General features: G+C 40.3%; 1 protein-coding gene across 3 annotated transcripts in view; it reads right to left on the reverse strand.

Moving 5' to 3' along the window:
* The window catches only part of LOC143122144 (NACHT, LRR and PYD domains-containing protein 3-like), a 235363-nt gene that overhangs the window by 43548 nt on the left and 173629 nt on the right, over positions 1–18186 (reverse strand). For all 3 annotated transcript variants that reach the window (XM_076282976.1, XM_076282970.1, XM_076282985.1), the window contains 6 exons: positions 16133–16410; positions 14421–14449; positions 11961–13788; positions 11243–11416; positions 10917–11090; positions 2367–2537 (listed from right to left, as the gene is read on the reverse strand). In XM_076282976.1, coding sequence (XP_076139091.1) covers positions 2367–2537; positions 10917–11090; positions 11243–11416; positions 11961–13788; positions 14421–14449; positions 16133–16401 — 2645 coding nt within the window. In that variant the 5' untranslated portion in view covers positions 16402–16410. The remainder of the gene's footprint in view (positions 1–2366; positions 2538–10916; positions 11091–11242; positions 11417–11960; positions 13789–14420; positions 14450–16132; positions 16411–18186) is intronic.

Genomic DNA, 18186 nt, shown 5'->3' on the forward strand with positions numbered 1-18186 from the left:
TCGGGCCACGGGTTGGCACATTCCCGGGATGGACCTGCTGCGTCTTCATCCATTGTTTCGTCCATGGTTTCGTCTCTTATCTAAATCTGACCATAGAGTTGACTTTGGCGAAAAGCTGAAGGTGATTGCTGATAGGCTGTCCCAATCAGTGTTGCCTGCACAATCCAATCACGTTTGAGAGGGAAACAACAAATTGAGGGTTCCGAGATTTTTCTTTTTTTCTTTTTTTGAGAAGAAGTAAGCTAACGGGTACTCACGGTTATGGATAGAAATGTAGTGGAGTAAAGAGTACAATATTTGTCTCTCAAATGTACTTGAGTAAAGTCATGAGTACTCCCCAAAAATGATACTCAAGTAAACTACAGATCCCTCAAAATTGTACTCAAGTACTGTACTAAAAAAAAATGTACTCCGTTACTGTCCGGCTCTGAGTTGATGACAAGTTAAAAGTTGTTGATAGACAGCTAGTTTAATAGATAGTTTAATAATAGGCTAAAGTAGACTGTTTAAAAGTTGAATGTATATAGTTTAAAAGTTTAAAAGTTGAATGTAGATAGTTTAAAAGTTGTTGATAGACATCTAGTTTAATAGATAGATAGTTTAATGATAGTTTAAAAGTTGAATGTAAAAAGTTCAGTAGTTAAATGGGTTACATTGTTTAACAGTGGATTATTGTAGTGAGAACTTTTATTTTGAAACAGTTTTGGGCAGAGGAAACAGTTGAATAGGATGTGTAGTCTTAATTGACCCAGATTGTATGCTTAAAGCCTGAGGCTGCAGGTGGCCTGAACACCTGCCATAGGATTCTAATTGCTTAATGGCCGTATTATGATGTCATAATCGGCAATGTTAAGTCTATGGGGATTTTTAAAAAGTTTTTCTTTAATAGTTTAAAAAGTATAAAAGTTTCAAAGTTGAAAAGACATAGCAACCTGCTCCGTTTGAAGCCCTACGTTACAAAGTTTGAACAAAGTTTCTAAGTTAAACTGTTGAAGAGAAATTGCGTATGGAAAAAGTGGTAAGCGGAATAATAATAAGAAGAAAAATAAGTTGTTGCCTAGGAAGAACAGTACAGTGCATTTTCATGCACTGTAATAAGTTGTTGCCTAGGAAGAACAGTACAGTGCATTTTCATGCACTGTAATAAGAAGAAGTTGCCTAGGAAGAACAGTACAGTGCATTTTCATGCACTGTAATAATAATAATAATAATAATAATAAGACTTCGGATAACAGAACAGTGCATTTTCATGCACTGTAATAAACATAGCCTATGAAACATTTTTTATTTCAAGTTTGCTCTAGCAGTGTAGGCTTTTATTTTATGAAGTCGGGCCACAAGTACGCAGAAATTCTTTGAGTGGCAGCTGTGTTCCAGAGACTCTAATTTATTAAGGATGGCTTCAAGTTATTGGGACTATTCCTATTAGGAGGGTAGCCCAGGGCAACTAAATGGATGTCGCGACCATCCATCTAAAACTTTCAGTAAGGCTCTGTAGGCCACTCTCAGGTGAACCTTCATGACCATTCATCACAGCTGTTGCTTCGTTAGAAGGCTACCAGGTTTGTGGGGAGGGGCCGCTGGGAGTAAGAGTGAGGGGCTGATAGCCTACAACAATATCATGCCTGTTTCTAAGCTCACATATGCTGACCACAAAACGTTACCCACTGGGAATTCTCCCAGCTCCAGGCATGATTCTCCGCTACTGCGTTTATGTAGCATGGCTAGAGCCTGTTCACAATGTGTGCACAGCACCAGAGTGTGAGACTTCACTGAATGAATGTACTGTAGTCTTCTCCGCTGTGCTCTAGCTGGTGCTGACTACGCTTAGGCTAATAAAATGCAGTAGTTTTTGATTTAGTGCCATTTAAATGTGTAGGTAATTATATGACTATTTAAAACATACTTTATGTCTTGCAGATTTTCTGTATCTCCAGTATTCTGGAATATCACCGGGACATTTTGTCTAGTCAAAAAAAAGTCTAGCGTAACCTCTGGATGGCAGCCATGGGCTGAGTTTTATCTGTAATGTCACATCAATTCTGCACTAGCTACATTCTGTGTAAAGCAAAGACTGACACATTCAGAGTTAATGCTATGAAGGGCAGAACAACTTGCATATAGTTTAGCTATTTAAAATTTTAATTTAATTTAATTTTTATGCCTTTAATCAGATAGGACAGTAGAGAATGACAGGAAGCAAGTGGGAGAGAGAGACTGGTGGGATCCAGGAAGGACCACGGGGCGGGAATCAAACCCGGGTCGCCGGCGTACAGTGCCGGTGCCCCAGCCAGTCTCAATTCATATTTTTTTAAGTACACAAACAATTACAAAATTATATCAGGAAATGCATGGTCTGCACCAACCTTAATGTCTGCAGTTTGCAGTGGGGACTAGATAGTCCATTAGAGAGAAGCTTAACTCCAGAATCCCCCAGGTCATTTTCACCCAAGTCCAGCTTTATGAGGGAGTTTGTTGACTGCAGAACTGACGCCACAATCTCACAGGAATTATGTGTGATCTTACAATCAGCAAGTCTGCAAAAGAGTTTGACAATATTATATGACAAAATACTATGCAATGTGTTTGGATACTAATGGCCTCCTTACACCAAACAATTTTGACAAGATTTGGGAAAGATTGGAGTCTTTTAACTAATGCCCCCCATTCAAGCTATACTCAAAAGACTACAATCTTTCAAGAATCTTTCCCAAAATTGTTCGGTGTAAGGAGCCCATTAATGTAAAAAAGGGTATCACCAATTTTTAGGTTTGCACACATGTCTTCATTTTCACAAAAAAAAACAGATGCTGATACCTCCATCTGTACGATTTTCGTGTGATTTCACAGTCGGCGACTAAATTTCCAGTCGGAAAGAAATCAAGGGAGTTGTACTGGAGTTGCGACGCGCTCCCGTCAACTAGACCATTTAGTAAGGTGACAATCTTGACAAGTTTTAAGTCAGTCGGAGTCAGTCTTTTTCTAGTTTTGCCATACAATATCAAACATGTTTGTCTTTTAATTGTGGCTCATGCAAATAGTGACGTGAACAATGTAAAAAACAATAGTGACCTCGCTCCAACACCAAACAAGAAGGGGCAAAGTAGGCGACAGCTATAGCCTATTCATGGGTTTCATCAGGACCCTTTCCACAGGTGTATTAATCAAGCACCATGCAGTCTGCATTGATAATCAAGGTGCTTGATTTTATACACCTGTGGAAAGGGACCTGATGAAACCCATGGGTTTCATTAGTTCCCTTACCACAGGTGCATAAATCAACTACACTATAGTACATATATATATATAGTACACTGCACTATATATCCTGTCCTGTCTATGCACCACCTGTCTATACTTTGTATGCCACATTGAACTTTTCTGCTTTTTTTGACCAATGACAATAAAGTTAAAGGAACCGTATGTAAGATTGTGGCCAAAACTGGTACTGCAATCACTTTCAAATTACTGTAGATCGGTGTATCCCCTTCCCCTCCCCTCTGACTGGCAGAGCTGACAACCCGGATGCCGAAACACTACTGACTTTGTGATTAGTAGATAGGTGGAGGGTGGCACATCAGGCAACATCAGACACAACATGACAACATCAACATCAGTTGAGGGCTGCTACTTCACTTTTTAAATGACAGTATATTCTGGCCGGACTACTGTTGTGATATAAGTATTTGAAATTAACATGATTTCTTAATGTCTAGTGACATATCAGGGCCATTTTATGATTAATTGAAATACATTCTTACATATGGTTCCTTTAAATCTAATCTAATATATATATGTATATGTATTTTGTTGATCTTTGTTATACTGTTGTCTTGCATTCTTGTAGTTACTGCTTGTTTGTAAACATTTGTTTATGTTCTTTACCTTAAAGGTTGTATCAGCGATTTCAGGCCCAAAAAAGGCCCAAACATAAATGATCACATTCATCTAATCTTTCCTAACGATCCGCTAACTGCCTGCCCCATAAGCAGGCCGTCAAAAAAACGCATCTCTGTAGGCAGCTCTGAGATCTGTACACAAAAACAATTGGCAAGGGGTTGGCAACCCCTCAAAAGCAAAACAAAGGGTTTCAATCAATAACCGATGAGATGCACGTTTAGGAGAGTTTTAATTGCACGGGCGGGAGGGGGAGGGAGTAGCGAGCTAGCTCTCTGTTTTGTTTGAACATCAACAGAAGTGACGTATCCCTGCTATCGCTGATACAACGAGGGGTTAGAGGTTATGTAATGAAATTGTTTGAGACATTTCTAAATAAATAAAATAAATAAATATGTTTTCCCTTTTGGAAACCTAATTCTTGTTTTCATAGTAGAATGAAGCACACGGATAAGCAGTCAACATCAGCTAGTCTGTACTTCAGCTTTTCTCTTTCCTCTCCACAATTGATTTAGCCTCTTCAGAGTATAATAAGACATCCCATATTTAGCTATGCATCTTGTGTTGGTGGTAAAACATCTTATTTTTGTTACATGACCATTATATATGTATTTTTCTTTTCTTTATTTAAAATGTTTTTTGAGGTTGAATTTTGAAGGTATTGTTTAAACACAATGTGTGTTACACTCAAACGTATTAAGAATTATGTATAACATTGTAAAGGGCTAGTTCTTCTGACTACAATGATGTGTATATTTTATCTGTGTAATATAGCAATACGCCTTTTTGCGTCACAAGTAGGGCTGGGATAAACGTTTATTTTTTAAACGATTAATCTAGCGATTATTTTTTCGATGCATCGATTAATCTAACGATTCATTTTTTCAGTCCGATTCGATTTCGATTTGATTTGATTATCTCCCCATTAATTCACTAATAGCAACTTATACGTGTTTATTTACACATCTGAATGAAAAAAACATGAATTCTTTAACATTGCAATATATGTTTATTGCTCTTAAGATTCCAAAATAAAAGACTATACAAGTGCAAAGTAATGCATTCTTAGTCAGAGGTAGCATTCAATAAAGTTCAGTAGTGTATGTCTAATTGAGTGCCTGTCATTGTAAGACGTTCGTGTGGGAATCCTTGCAATTAACATTAACACAGTTAAAAGGCTGCTGATGTGTGGATGCAATTCATAAGTTAGTTCAAATAACGGTTCGTACTTCTCCTTTGGACAAGCACTTTTGAGTCTTGGAAAAAAACTTTTCCATTTACATCAGGATTTTGCAAACATTCAGAGTCAATAAAATGAGCCCTGCATGAGTAACGAATAAGCAGCTGCAAGTAAGCATGCTAAACTTGACACCCAAACAGTATTCTAACGTTAGCTTTGAGATACTGCTTGATTGCATACTGTAACTTAACTTAGTTTAGTCTCCTCAATGTACTATGTTGTGATAAGACCTTAGCAGAGTTTACTTTAACTTTAATGCAGCAGTTTTAATGCTGCAAATTTGCGCAGCAAGGTCACGATGCTAAGCGGATTTAATAGCAATTTAGCCCACTGTGTTCTATGCAGTGCTTCTATGTGGCAACAACAATCCTTCAACAATCGTGAATATTTTGTTAAATGCACATGCAGAGGAGGAGCAGCGGGCTCGTTACGAGAGAGAGCGGGCAGGGCGAGAAAAGGCTGTGTGAGTAAAAAGTGCAGCTCAATGAAATTATTTTATCAATCTTTAATTTAAATAGTAGGCCTACAACATAGAACATCATCAATGTGTGGTGGCAGGTTTTGATTTCGTGGTGCCCAGCAACAGATTAGTCAACGTATGGAAAACACTGAAGGTGTAAAATGAAAAATATTTAGCAGCACACGTTATGCTTGACGAATCGACGCTCATATATTGCGTCGACGTATTTTTTGCGTCGACGTCATCGATTACGTTGACGCGTTGTCCCAGCCCTAGTCACAAGGGTATCAAGTCTGAAAAAAATAATGTTCCGTGCCGTCAGTGTTATTTCACAACTACTGTATTTTCCGGACTATAAGTCGCTCCTGAGTATAAGTCGTGTAACGGATGCCAGCTAGCTTAGCTGTGCTTGTGGAACGTTGGTAAACATCACTCCCCGACGCCTCAAGAGTGCTGCTGGCATGCGGCAGTAGCCAGGGCTATTGGCTCAACTGTCAGCACGCTCGCCTCCCAATCCGAGGTGCTGCTGTTCGCGGGATTGAGTCCAGGTGTGTGCAGGGCTGAATCGCGCAGGTTCAACACAAAGCAGGTTACAGTCGCATCAGTCAAAAAATACGTCATGAACAGGAAAAAAAACATATATAAGTCGCACTATAAGTCACATTTATTTAGAAATGGATTTCACAAAATCCAAAACCAAAAAACAGAGACTATGTAACTGGATTATTGAGGCCAAAAAGATTCATGTTAATGAAGACTAAGGAGTGAAGGCAGCCAAGAGGAGGGCAGGAAGGTAATTGCAAAGCAAAAGATTCACTGAAAGAAAATGCCATGTGGTACACCAACATGTACAGTATCTAAAATGTGGAGAATACAATGCAATCAAGCATTTTGGGCGATGTGGAGTCACAAGCTGGCAGCAGATTAAATGCTCACGAGAGAAAAAGATGCAGTTTTAAAAGGACGTGACCGAAGCAAGCCAGGGATAGGCCTATAGGCCCAACGGTAATTGTAAAGCAATTTATAAAAGATTCACTAAGGGACCGTTCGTTATTTATAAACGGGGTCACCGGAGGGATTTTGAGTGCTTCAATCAAAAGTTGCATGACCCTCCCCTGCCTGCAAGAAAATTTTCAACGACCCTCCAGCAGTCTTTTCAAAAAAGACATGACCCTCCCCGGCCAAATGTCGATACCTTCCGCCCACGCTATAGAGCGCTATGAAAACACATCAACTTAAGCAATCGTTCATAACTCACCCTCTGCTTTCTGATCTTACACATCACACTTCACTAAGATGGTGGCCATTTCAGTAGATTTACTCACTAACATTGTTGTGGAAACACAATAAGCATGGAAACTAAATGCACACTTCCTGCAACTTCATTAGCCTAGGCTACTTGAAATAATTTACTCCTCTAGTAAGTATTCACATGAAATAAAACAATAAAACATTGAGACCATTAAACAAAGCACACTGGGTAATAACAAATTCAACACATGAACTTGTTGCTATGGACTCGTCTCTAGGCTTCCTCAGTCATTGTAAAGCTGCCGAAGCTGAACATTATCCAAAACTCAATTTCTCAGACGAGCGTCAATTTGGGAGCTTGCTACACTCCTTCCCCTGACCCCTTCTCAAATGACTTGAAAAGGCCGTTTGCACAATTTCACAAATAATCACAGGGACCGAAAAATACCTAATGGCGGCCTTACATTGTACGATTTTGGTCTGTTTTCACAGTCGGCGACGACATTTCCAAAGTCGGACAGAAATCATTGGAGTTGTACTGGAATTGCGGCGCGCTCCCGTCAACTAGATCGTTAAGTGTAAGGTGCCAATCTTAGCGGTTTTTAGTCAGTCGGAGTCAGTCCTTTTCTAGTTTTGCCGTTACGACAATATCAAACATGTTTGATATTATCGCAAGTCTTTTGAGTCGTGGCTCATGCAAATAGTGACGTGAACTATGAAAACCAATAGTGACCTCTCTCCAACACCAAACAGGAAGAGGCAAAGTAGGCGACAGCTGTAGTCTATATGATTATTTGTTATTCTTATAATATTTGTAATTTCTTATACATATTTAGTTGGCTCTTCCACATGACAGAACAACTCTATATCGGTTAGGGATGTCACGCATGAAACAATGCTGCAGAAACACGAAAATATGACTGAGTTTAGTAGGCTATCATTTCAGTTCCTGTTTATCTATTGCAGGATGGGTAATAATTTAAAGGAATCTAGTTGCAGTCTTGTAAATAGTGACCCTGCAAGATCCCTAGTCATTGCAAAATCATAGTCTGTGACTTAAAACTCTACTACTTGTCTTTAGATGTGAGAGGGTCTGAGACTGTAGTCTTTCAAAAATCTTTTCCAAATCTTTGCAAATCTTTCCAAAGTCTGTCAGTGTAAGGAGGGCTTAACATGCCAACTTTTTCTGGGTTTAGGCATATCATTTTAACTTTTCCCCGCTGTATTGCCGTTTTAATATTTTCCCGTAGAATATCCCATATTAGGCTACTGTAATACTCTCATAACATTAGTCCTGCATTCTGGCCTGTCTCTGTGTTGTCCTGTTGTTACCCCTTGCCCTTCCAGAGAAACGGATGTATTCAAATCATCGTTTTGCTTGCTTGAATGCGAACTCAGAGTGATGTTACGTGCGCACCTGCCAGACTAAGAGCCAAAGAAATCCCCCTGTATATTCACTCCAAGTTGGCCTACCATAACTTACCAACTCTAGCCTACACTGTAGACCATAAACTGGCTATTTATATGACCAATGTATTTGTATTCTGTATTCTGTATTCTGCTTTATGAAGCAGAATTACGCACTGCTACTTGGAACGTAACACATTTTTGTTGGCAGGAGAGAGAATGACAGCGATTAACAAATTGCACTTGTTGCTGGTTACCAATAAATAGGGCCTAGGCTACTATATATTTTTTTGCAAACAACAAAAACAGAAAGGATGGAGACAGCAAAGCTAGAGATGGGCAGGAACAAGGTCAATTGGTAGAAAATGCTTGTCAAAATGTTAGGAGCTAGATGTGTGGATGAATGAAGCACAAGTATGCTTTATAAGCATGCACACTGTTTAAAGTTAGGCTAGGCTACACGGTAAACTACAAGTAAACCAAAGTTAGCTTTTTTAGGGCTGGATAAAGTTGACCAAATGGATATAGGCTGTTAGGCGTGAATAAAGTAGGCTACTTTGTTGCTCCAACCCTTCCAACGTTAATGGGGACGGATGTTGACATTTTCCGTATTTTGCGTGAGAAACCCGTATAGCCTATTCATTGTTCAATGTTGACAGAGCTATGGAACGAAAGAGAACGTTATATGGCGACAGAAATCAACAATCAAACAAGCCACTTTGATTGTTTGCTGTTTTCATTAATACAAAAGATGGGTGACCCCCCCTCCTAGACAAAAAAAAGTTAGGTGACCCTCCCCTCAACAAAGAATAAAAAGACATGACCCTCCCCTATTTTCCTCCGGTGACCCCGTTTATAAATAACGAACGGTCCCTAAACAAAAATGCTGATATGGTACATGAAAATTTAGCTAAAAATGTGGAGAATGCAATGCAATCAAGCATTTTGGGAGATGTGGAGTCACAAGCTGGCAGCAGATTAAATGCTCATGATAGGTGCCAGACGTCAAAGGCCCGCCCCGTTTTTGCCTCCCTGACATTCGTCATTGCCGCAGGTATGATTGAGCTCCCCGTGTTTCTTTTAGGCTACTAAATCTGTTTACATTGTTTACACCTAGCGCTTCCTCTTTATAGAATCCCTTGTGTTGGACTTCCACCTGCCAAGCGTGCATCATAGATTACGGTGGTACGTTACCCATTTCACAACATTTTAGGGAAACTTTCAGTATGTCATTTTAGCTTTGTAAACAGATGTTTTGGGGTTAGGAATTTACACCAGTCACGCTGGGCTCTGTGAAGTAAGACCTCGCTTGAAAGGTATGTTGCCTTCACTGGCACTGATTTTATTTCTCCCTGAAATTATGGAGTTTTAATCAAGTATTTTATGTGTAGTAGGGATGGCCAGTTAGCACAAGGGCACGGCAACCATTACGCTGGTCCTACTAACACCTGAACATACTGCTGCTTTGCCGACCGCTGTTTCACCAACATTCCACAACAACGTCTGCGGCTAGCGTGATTCGCTTGCCAGCTGGATTGGACTGTTCTGTGTTGTGTCTTTCGTCTTTGTGTGTGCAGCGTCCAAATGAATGAATGACTGAATATGTTGTGATTGTGTGTATGCATTGAGTATCTGAGTATCCCGATTGACGCAACTGAGCGTTTTTGTTCATTTTGTTTATGAATTTGTCAGTTATCTTTTTATGTTTGCTATTGGAAGGAGGCCATTTGTGTAGCACTGCTGATACCCAGTGTGACAGCGTTTGGCCCCTTTTAATTGATTGTGTTACTGTGTTATTCCTTTTATTTTACATCTTCTCATTGTACCACTGACGGAGGCCCTCCATAGTGCTGCTGATCCTCAGCCTCGTCTGCAGCCTCGTTTTGAGAGTATTTGTATTTTATGTTTGTCCTGTGTTCATATGACCCCATCACTAGCCTGAGGCCTTTTATAGCTGTGGATCTCTAGTGCCAGGGCCATCAAGGTCCCCGGCCTGAACTGTATTTTGTGTTAACCTGTTCAGTTGTGTGTGTGTGTATGTGTGTGGTCCCCTTAACCCTGTGTTGCTTTCCTCTGTTTCCCAGGAGCTGAGGCCAAAGGTGGAGGTGCAGCTGAGGCCCAAGGTGGCGGGATACCCCGTGTCTTTGTGTGCCCGTGTGTGTGTGTGATTGCGCACGTGTGAGTGGGTGACCCCCTGGAGGTTCGCTGGCCCCCCACTGGTAAGCCTCAGCCCTGCCTATCCTTCTCCCCTCCCAGTGTATGCGCATCCATGTGTGTTGGTGCAACGTATGTTTGTTCATTGTCAATAAAAGCCTTATTTCCTTTATGGAACCACGTCTCTAGTTCAGTTCACGAACTTGAGCGCCTTACTGGGTTAAGGTTACTGATGTGTGAGTTATATCTTTGGGTGCAAGTCCCATTGTGGCGTAGTCAGCAAATATATCCGGGCTCAAAGCCCCTAACAACCATACCACATGCCACACTATGAAAAAAAGTGTGACTTATAGTCCGGAAAATACGGTACATGCAATGAGCGACTCACACATCAGTCAGGGTAACTAGATATTACATCACCACTATACCCTCCATTACAAAGCCTGTATTAAGCAGCCTACAGTTACTATTTTGTTAACCTCATCATATTGTAACCACATCACTAACCTCAGTGTTTCCAGCCTGCAGTTAGTATGCTTCAGCCCAACAGACAGAAACCTCACTCCAGAATCCCCCAGAGGATTAGAACTCAGGTCCAGTTCTTTCAACAGGGAGTGTTCTGACTGAAGAGCAGATGTTAGGACCTTACAGGACTCCTCTGTGAGACCACAACCAACCAATCTGCAGTAACATAACACATGTGGCAGATTGGTTATTGCTCTAAATTTAACGAGATATTACATTACCACTATACCCTTTAATACAACACCAGTATTAAGTAGCCTACAGTTACTATTTTGTTGACCTCATCATATTGTAACCACATCACTAACCTCAGTGTTTCCAGCCTGCAGTTAGTATGGTTCAGCCCAACAGACAGCAACCTCACTCCAGAATCCCTCAGAGGATTAGAACTCAGGTCCAGCTCTTTCAACAGGGAGTTTTTGGACTGAAGAGCAGATGTTAGGACCTCACAGGACTCCTCTGTGAGACCACAATTAACCAATCTGCAGTAACATAACAGATGTAGCAGATGTAGCTAATGATCTAAATTTAAAGGAACCATATGTAAGATTGTGGCCAAAACTGGTACTGCAATCACTTTCAAAATACTGTAGAGCGGTGTATCCCCTCCCCCTCCCCCCTGACTCGAGGTTGCCAACCCGGATGCCGAAACACGACTGACTTCGTTATTAGTAGATAGGTAGAGGGTGGCACATCAGGCCAAAACACAACATGACATGACAAAACACAACATCAACATCAGTTGAGGGCTGCAACTTCACTTTTTAAATGACAATATCCTGGCCAGACTACTGTTGTCAGTGATATAAGTATTTGAAGTGAACATGATTTTTTAATGTCTAGTGACATATCAGGGCCATTTTATGATTAATTGAAATACATTTCTTACATACGGTTCCTTTAATGAGATATTACATCACCACTATACCCTTCAATACAACACCAGTATTAAGTAGCTATTTTGTTGCTCTGTAGTTTATTATAATTCAGATTCAAATGCATGACAGAGCTGCTATTCTTACTCACCGTGCTTTCCTACAAGCCTTCAATACTATAAGCAGTCTCTTACGACCCTCACTTGATGTCTTGTACTTAGCCAGGTCAAGCTCATCCAGTGTTTCCTCTGACACCAGAAGCATGTAGGCCAGACTTGAACATTGGGCAGGTGAGAGCTCTTTTCCAGAGTCTATGTACTGCTGAATCTCCTGATGAAGGGAGTTGTTCTTCATCTCCAATAAACAGAGCAACAGATTCATGCATCTTTCAGGGACTTTTGTATCCTCACTCAGAATTATTTTGATGTACTGGGCTGTTTCCTTGTGGCTGTCTGAGCTGCTCTTTGTATGTGTCAGAAGGCCTTGTAGGAGTTTCTGGTTGGACTCCAGTGAGATGCCCAAGAGGAAGCGAAGGAAAAGGTCCAGATGTCCATCTTCCCTTTGCATGGATTTATCTACTGCAGTTCTAAAAAAATCAGTCATGGAAGGGTCTCTCAAGCCAAACGTAAAGAACTCCGTCAAAAGACTCATCATTGTTCTAGACGATTCCCGTGAGGTGAAATGTTTCAGGGCTTCTCTGTTCTTATTCACAAAAGAGTGAAACATAAAGAAAGCAGCCAGAAACTCCTGAATGCTCAGGTGCACAAAGCAAAAAACTTTATGTCGGTCGACTCCAGTCTCACTCTTGAAGAACTCAGAGCACATACCAGAGTACAATGAAATGTCATCTTCCTTAATGCCACACTCTTTCAAACTGTCTTCTTCAAACAATATATTACCCTTCAGCAGTTCTTTATATGCTAGTTCAGATAGTTTCAAAATAGCCTTTTTGTTGGACTGCAGACGTTTTCCATCATCTTGTTGATGGTCCTTGTCATATTTTTGGCCCTTCCTACTTGTCTCAGTGAGCAGGAAACAGATATAAACCTCTGTTAGTGTTTTAGGCAAGTCACTTGTGCTGGTTTGACTGATCTTTTTCAGAAGCACAGTGGCTAAGATCCAGCAGAAGACAGGGATGTGGCACATGATGTAGAGGCTTTTTGACCTTTTAATGTGAGTGATGGCTGTGTTGGCTTCAGCTTGATTCTCAATCTTCTTCTTGAAGTATTCATCCTTCTGTTGGTCATCGAACCCTTGTACTTCTGTCCACCTGTCTATGTATTTAGGAGGGATCCGTTTGACAGCTGCTGGTCGGGAGGTTATCCAAATAAGCGCTTTAGGCAGTAGATTGCCTTTGATGAGGTTGGTTATCAACTCATCCACTGATGCAGTCTCCAGGGGATCTTGTAAGTCTTTGTTCTGTTCTACATTTAGGGAGAGTTTGCTCTCATCCAGACCATCAAAGATCAATATGATCGTCGACTTTCTGAACGTTTCTGTTTTTATGACCTTTTCATCTAATTCAGGATGAAATTCACAGAGGAGTTTATGAAGAGTGAATGAATCATCATCATTCTGTTTCAAGTTTAACTGGCGGAATGGAAGTGCTAATATGAAATCAACATCCTGATGGGCCCTTCCTTCTGCCCACTCTAGAATGAACTTCTGCACACATACAGTTTTTCCAATGCCAGCAATGCCTGTGGTCATCACAGATCGGATTTTAACATGATCCATTGAGTACTTAAAGATGTCAGTACATTTGATTTTGTCTTTGTTTGCCTTTGTTTGTGTTTCAATTCTGCGAACCTCATGCTGAGTGTTGACGCCTTCACTCTCTCCCTTTGTGATGTAGAGCTCCGTGTACATCTTACTCAGGAGTGTTTTGTTCTTTCCCTCCTCAAGACACTCATAAATCTCACCAAACTTGTCTATCATCCACTTTTTGTGATTTGCTTTGACTTCCTGCAGAATTGCATCTACCGGAAAAAAAAGAAGGGTAATAAGAAATCAATCCACTGTACTCAGCTAGAATAATTCACACATACATTTTTGCATGACTTATACATTTACTGTATATATACTTTCAAACTGTGTATATTTTCATTTATGATGAGTGATGTTTCATGGAAAAACTTGAATCTATGTCCATAATGATCATAATTATGATTAATTATTAGCCTATATTTTAGTTATAAATAACTGCTGCATCATAATTATTCTGTACATATATTTTATTAGTGTGTCATTATAAAAGTCTATCCATCTTCCTTATTGAACAATCGGTCCCTCTCATTCAAAATTAAAAAATAAAAGTTCCATAAGAAATCACTAAAGTGCACTCAGTGAGAAGTATTCAAACATGAATTGCAGGTAGGTGTAGAATGTGTTAAAGTACTCAGACATGAGGTACAGGTAGGTGTAGAATGTGTTAAAGTATTCAGACATGAGGTACAGGTAGGTGTAGATTGTGTTAAAGTATTCAGACATGAGGTACAGGTAGGTGTAGAATGTGTTAAAGTATTCAGACATGAGGTACAGGTAGGTGTAGAATGTGTTAAAGTATTCACACATGAGGTACAGGTAGGTGTAGAATGTCTTAAAGTCTCACCATCTCTCTCTCCTGACTCTGCAACATCTCTGGAGAAACATGGCAAGAAGACAATGCAAGTTCATTATAAATGCATTTCAATAAATCTCTTTTATTTATATATGTACAAGAGAATATTCATAAGAGTACTGGAGAAATGCCGTTGTGTTTGTGTGTGTGTGTGTGTGTGTGTCTGTGTGTGCACATGCATGCGTGCATAGTCCCAGAGTTGCGAATTGGGAGCTTCGGGAGGATTCCTGGTGGGCCATTAACGTTTTGGGCCGGTCTGAATATCGTGAACTTTAATGCTTTATTGTAGCCTATCTGAAGTTCATTTGTTGCGCCCTTGTGGCACTTGAGCTGTGCGGTCACAGCCCCTCGCTCACAGTTTCCCAAATATTAACAAAGTAGCTCAAGCTGTTCAGAAGTCACAACCAAGTCTATATTTGCAATAATTTAGGGGAGTAAATAGTGGCATGAGTGGCACAGCCCTGACCAACTCTTATGTGGGCAGGGGAGACGTGTGGTAGTTCTAGGAGGAGGTTTAGAATGACTACAGAGATCACATACAGGATTTTACGGACTGGTGCCTGAGGAACCATCTCCAACTCAATGCAGCCAAGACCAAAAAACTGGTGGTGGATTTCCGTAGGAAAGGTCATCCCCCATCAGCACCAGTGAGCATTCAGGGAAATGATATTGAAAGGATGACATCTTATAAGTACCTGCGTATTCACCTGAACAATAAGCTGGACTGGTCTAACAACATGGCTGCACTCTACAAAAAGGGCATGAGCAGGCTATATCTGCTGAGGCAACTCAGATCTTTTTGGTTTTGAGAACATTTTACAACTCAGTGGTGGCATCAGCCATTTTCTATGCGGTAGTATGTTGGGGGAGCGGCATCTCGGCTGCCGACAGGATGAAACTGAACAAACTTATTGAGAGGGCTAGTGCTGATCTGCGATGTTAGCTTGACCCAATAGAGATAGTGGGAGAGAGCAGGATGGTGGCTAAGCTGATATATATGCTGGGTAATGAGCGCCACTCTGACAACACTGAGCAGCTGTTTCAGTGACAGGCTGCTACACCCTGTGTGTATAAAAGAGAGACATCGCCGGTCCTTCCTAACTACTGCTGTTAGATTGTATAATAAGCACCGCCCCAATAGAGCACAAGGCACTTTAGAACTACTAGAGCTGTTTTACTGACTGATTTTTATACATTATACAATGACAACGTATCTATTCTTAGGAACTGTGGCTTCCAATTACGACAGGTCATCCTTGTTGTATTTATTTATTTTTTTATTTTATTTTTTATGTATTCCAGCATTAGTGCAGGACTAGGATGATGAGATTGTCTGTTACTGTGATAAATGGCTGTACACAGTGGTTGTGCTATTCCATATGTGCTCGAACAGGTATAGTGCAGGGGAGCATGCCCAAGGAGTGTGTATTGTTGCATTGTCTTACTAATGATGTATGGTGTGTGTGTGTGTGGTGGTGGGGAGGAGGGTGTTTGCAAGGGAGACATGGGAGACAATTAAAGGACTCTCTTATCCTATCTAATAATAATTTATTTCACTGTAAGGTAATCCCAGACCCCCCCCCCTCCCCCGCCCCCCAAGGGCCACTTGAACTTGTAATTGCCGGGTAAAATGAAGTGTCCCACTCAAGACCTGTGTGTGTGTGTGTGTGTGCATGTGCGTGTTCGTGTGTGTGTATATCTACCTCTCTTCTAGTTGGTCTGCAAGGTCATTGAACTTCATCTTCCTCAGGATGGTCCGAGTCATTTTCACTGAGCCTTTATCCCCATAGGCCTCCTTCATCATAGATGCAACCTCAGTAGCATCCTTGTTCTCCAGCTTTCCTTTGGGGATGGGCTCAAACCCCTCCATGGTCCCCTTAGAGTAAGACAGGTACGTCCTGAACCTCTTCAGCTCTGCAGACTCCAACTCATCCAGAGTTCTGAAGAGCAGGTCCAGAGAGTTCACAGCCATGATGCTCACCTGACATACAGATAGTTGGTACAGTATTTGAGAGGTCTAGACAGTTTGCCACAGTGTCCATTTAGTCTTTATGACTATTGAAGTTGTAGCTCATTAAAGGAACACTCTGATGTGGTTTGGTGTGAAGATATTGTGGACACAAGTTACTCCACATTTTCCTATATACAATTTTCAGCAAGCCATAACTGAGCAATATTGCAACTGTTATTTTAGAAGACACTTAACAGTGTTGATCAATCCCTGAAAATTCCAAGGATCTAAAATGAATCATTCAAAACTAATAACTTTGTTCACCCTTTTTATAAGCCTCCATATCTGAGAAACTAAGATACAAGCCTAAACTTTTGCATGGATGTTGTTAGGTACAATGAGATTATTGGCATAAAGTTTGAAGCAAACCCAGGATGGTTAGACGGAAACATTTGGAAAATGGCATGGAATGACCCTAACATGTTTTCATTTCACAGCAATGGGAGCAAAAGTGTTGCTTTTATGTTTTGGAATTGGTTTCTGATCAAACCAGACATGGGGGACTCGAGTCACATGACTTAACTCGAGTCAGACTAGAGTCACATTTTTTAGTACTTGAGACTTGCTTGATCAACATGTACAAAAAACTTGACTTGAATTTGACTTGCTATTCATGACTTGAGACTTGACTTAGACTTGTGACAAATGACTTGACTTTTTATTTTTTTCATAGATATTAAGGAGTTAACTTTACGATTTTAGAAAATCAGCTGTTGCATGCGTCACACGAGTGAACCTGTCATTGTTACCAAGTGACGGGACAGACCAACAGCAAGTGCCAGATCAAATGAGAGTACTAATAGAACGGATATGGTAAATAGCTTTAATAAGCATTTAATTTCTTCAGGCTCTATTTTTTAAAAAAATTCTGTGAGTGATATACCAAATCCATCTCCTCTCCTGAGAGAAGATGGCCCTACTTTTTGCTTTTCTCCAATCTCAAGAAGTGAAGTTTTAAAAGCCTTAAAAAACCTTGACATCAAGAAGTCTGCAGGGCCTGATGAAGTTGAGCCATATTTTTTGAAAGTAGCTGCTGAGATCATTGCTGGCCCACTAGCTTTGATCTTCAACTTATCTTTAGAACAGAATGTTGTCCCTGATGTCTGGAAATCTGCTTTAGTTGTACCCCTGTTGAAAGGTGGTGATCAGTGTTGTATAAAGTACTAGAAAGCAATACTTGAGTAAAAGTACAAGTATCGTACTAGAAAAAGACTTTGGTAGAAGTGAAAGTTACCTTTTAGAATATTACTTAAGTAAAAGTCTTAAAGTATCTGATATATACTGTCTTAAGTATCAAAAGTAATTTTCTGATATTTAATGTACTTAAGTATTTGAAGTAAAAGTAAAAAGTAAAAAGCAAGCGGTTTTATTTTGAACTTTTATTGTGAACTTTATTTTGGCTTTCTTATAGTAAAGCATAAAGCATATTCATATATCCCATATCTTCTTAACCCTTGTGTTACCCTCAAATCTTACCGACATGCTTTATCCTTGGGGTCAGTTTGACCCCAGCTAAATAAACCCTCAGAAAATTATTATAATTCATATTGTTACCCAGTTTTTTTTGTGACAGGTACTTAACAAGAGTGTAATAACCACCATTAAAAGCCCTACAAAACAATCCCCCCCCACACCCCTTTATGAACCTTGTAACCCTGGCAGGCAATATTGCCCATCCAGTGTCAGCAGCCCAAAGGCTCGCTGTTGCTTCACCTTTTGACTTATATAGTCCTGCCAAAATGACTT

The sequence above is a fragment of the Alosa pseudoharengus genome, unplaced genomic scaffold, assembly GCF_046254945.1.
Source record: "Alosa pseudoharengus isolate Yale_2024_CS ecotype anadromous, Long Island Sound unplaced genomic scaffold, YU_APseudo_1.1 YU_APseudo_1.1_scf_1, whole genome shotgun sequence".
In the NCBI taxonomy this organism is placed as follows: domain Eukaryota; kingdom Metazoa; phylum Chordata; class Actinopteri; order Clupeiformes; family Clupeidae; genus Alosa; species Alosa pseudoharengus.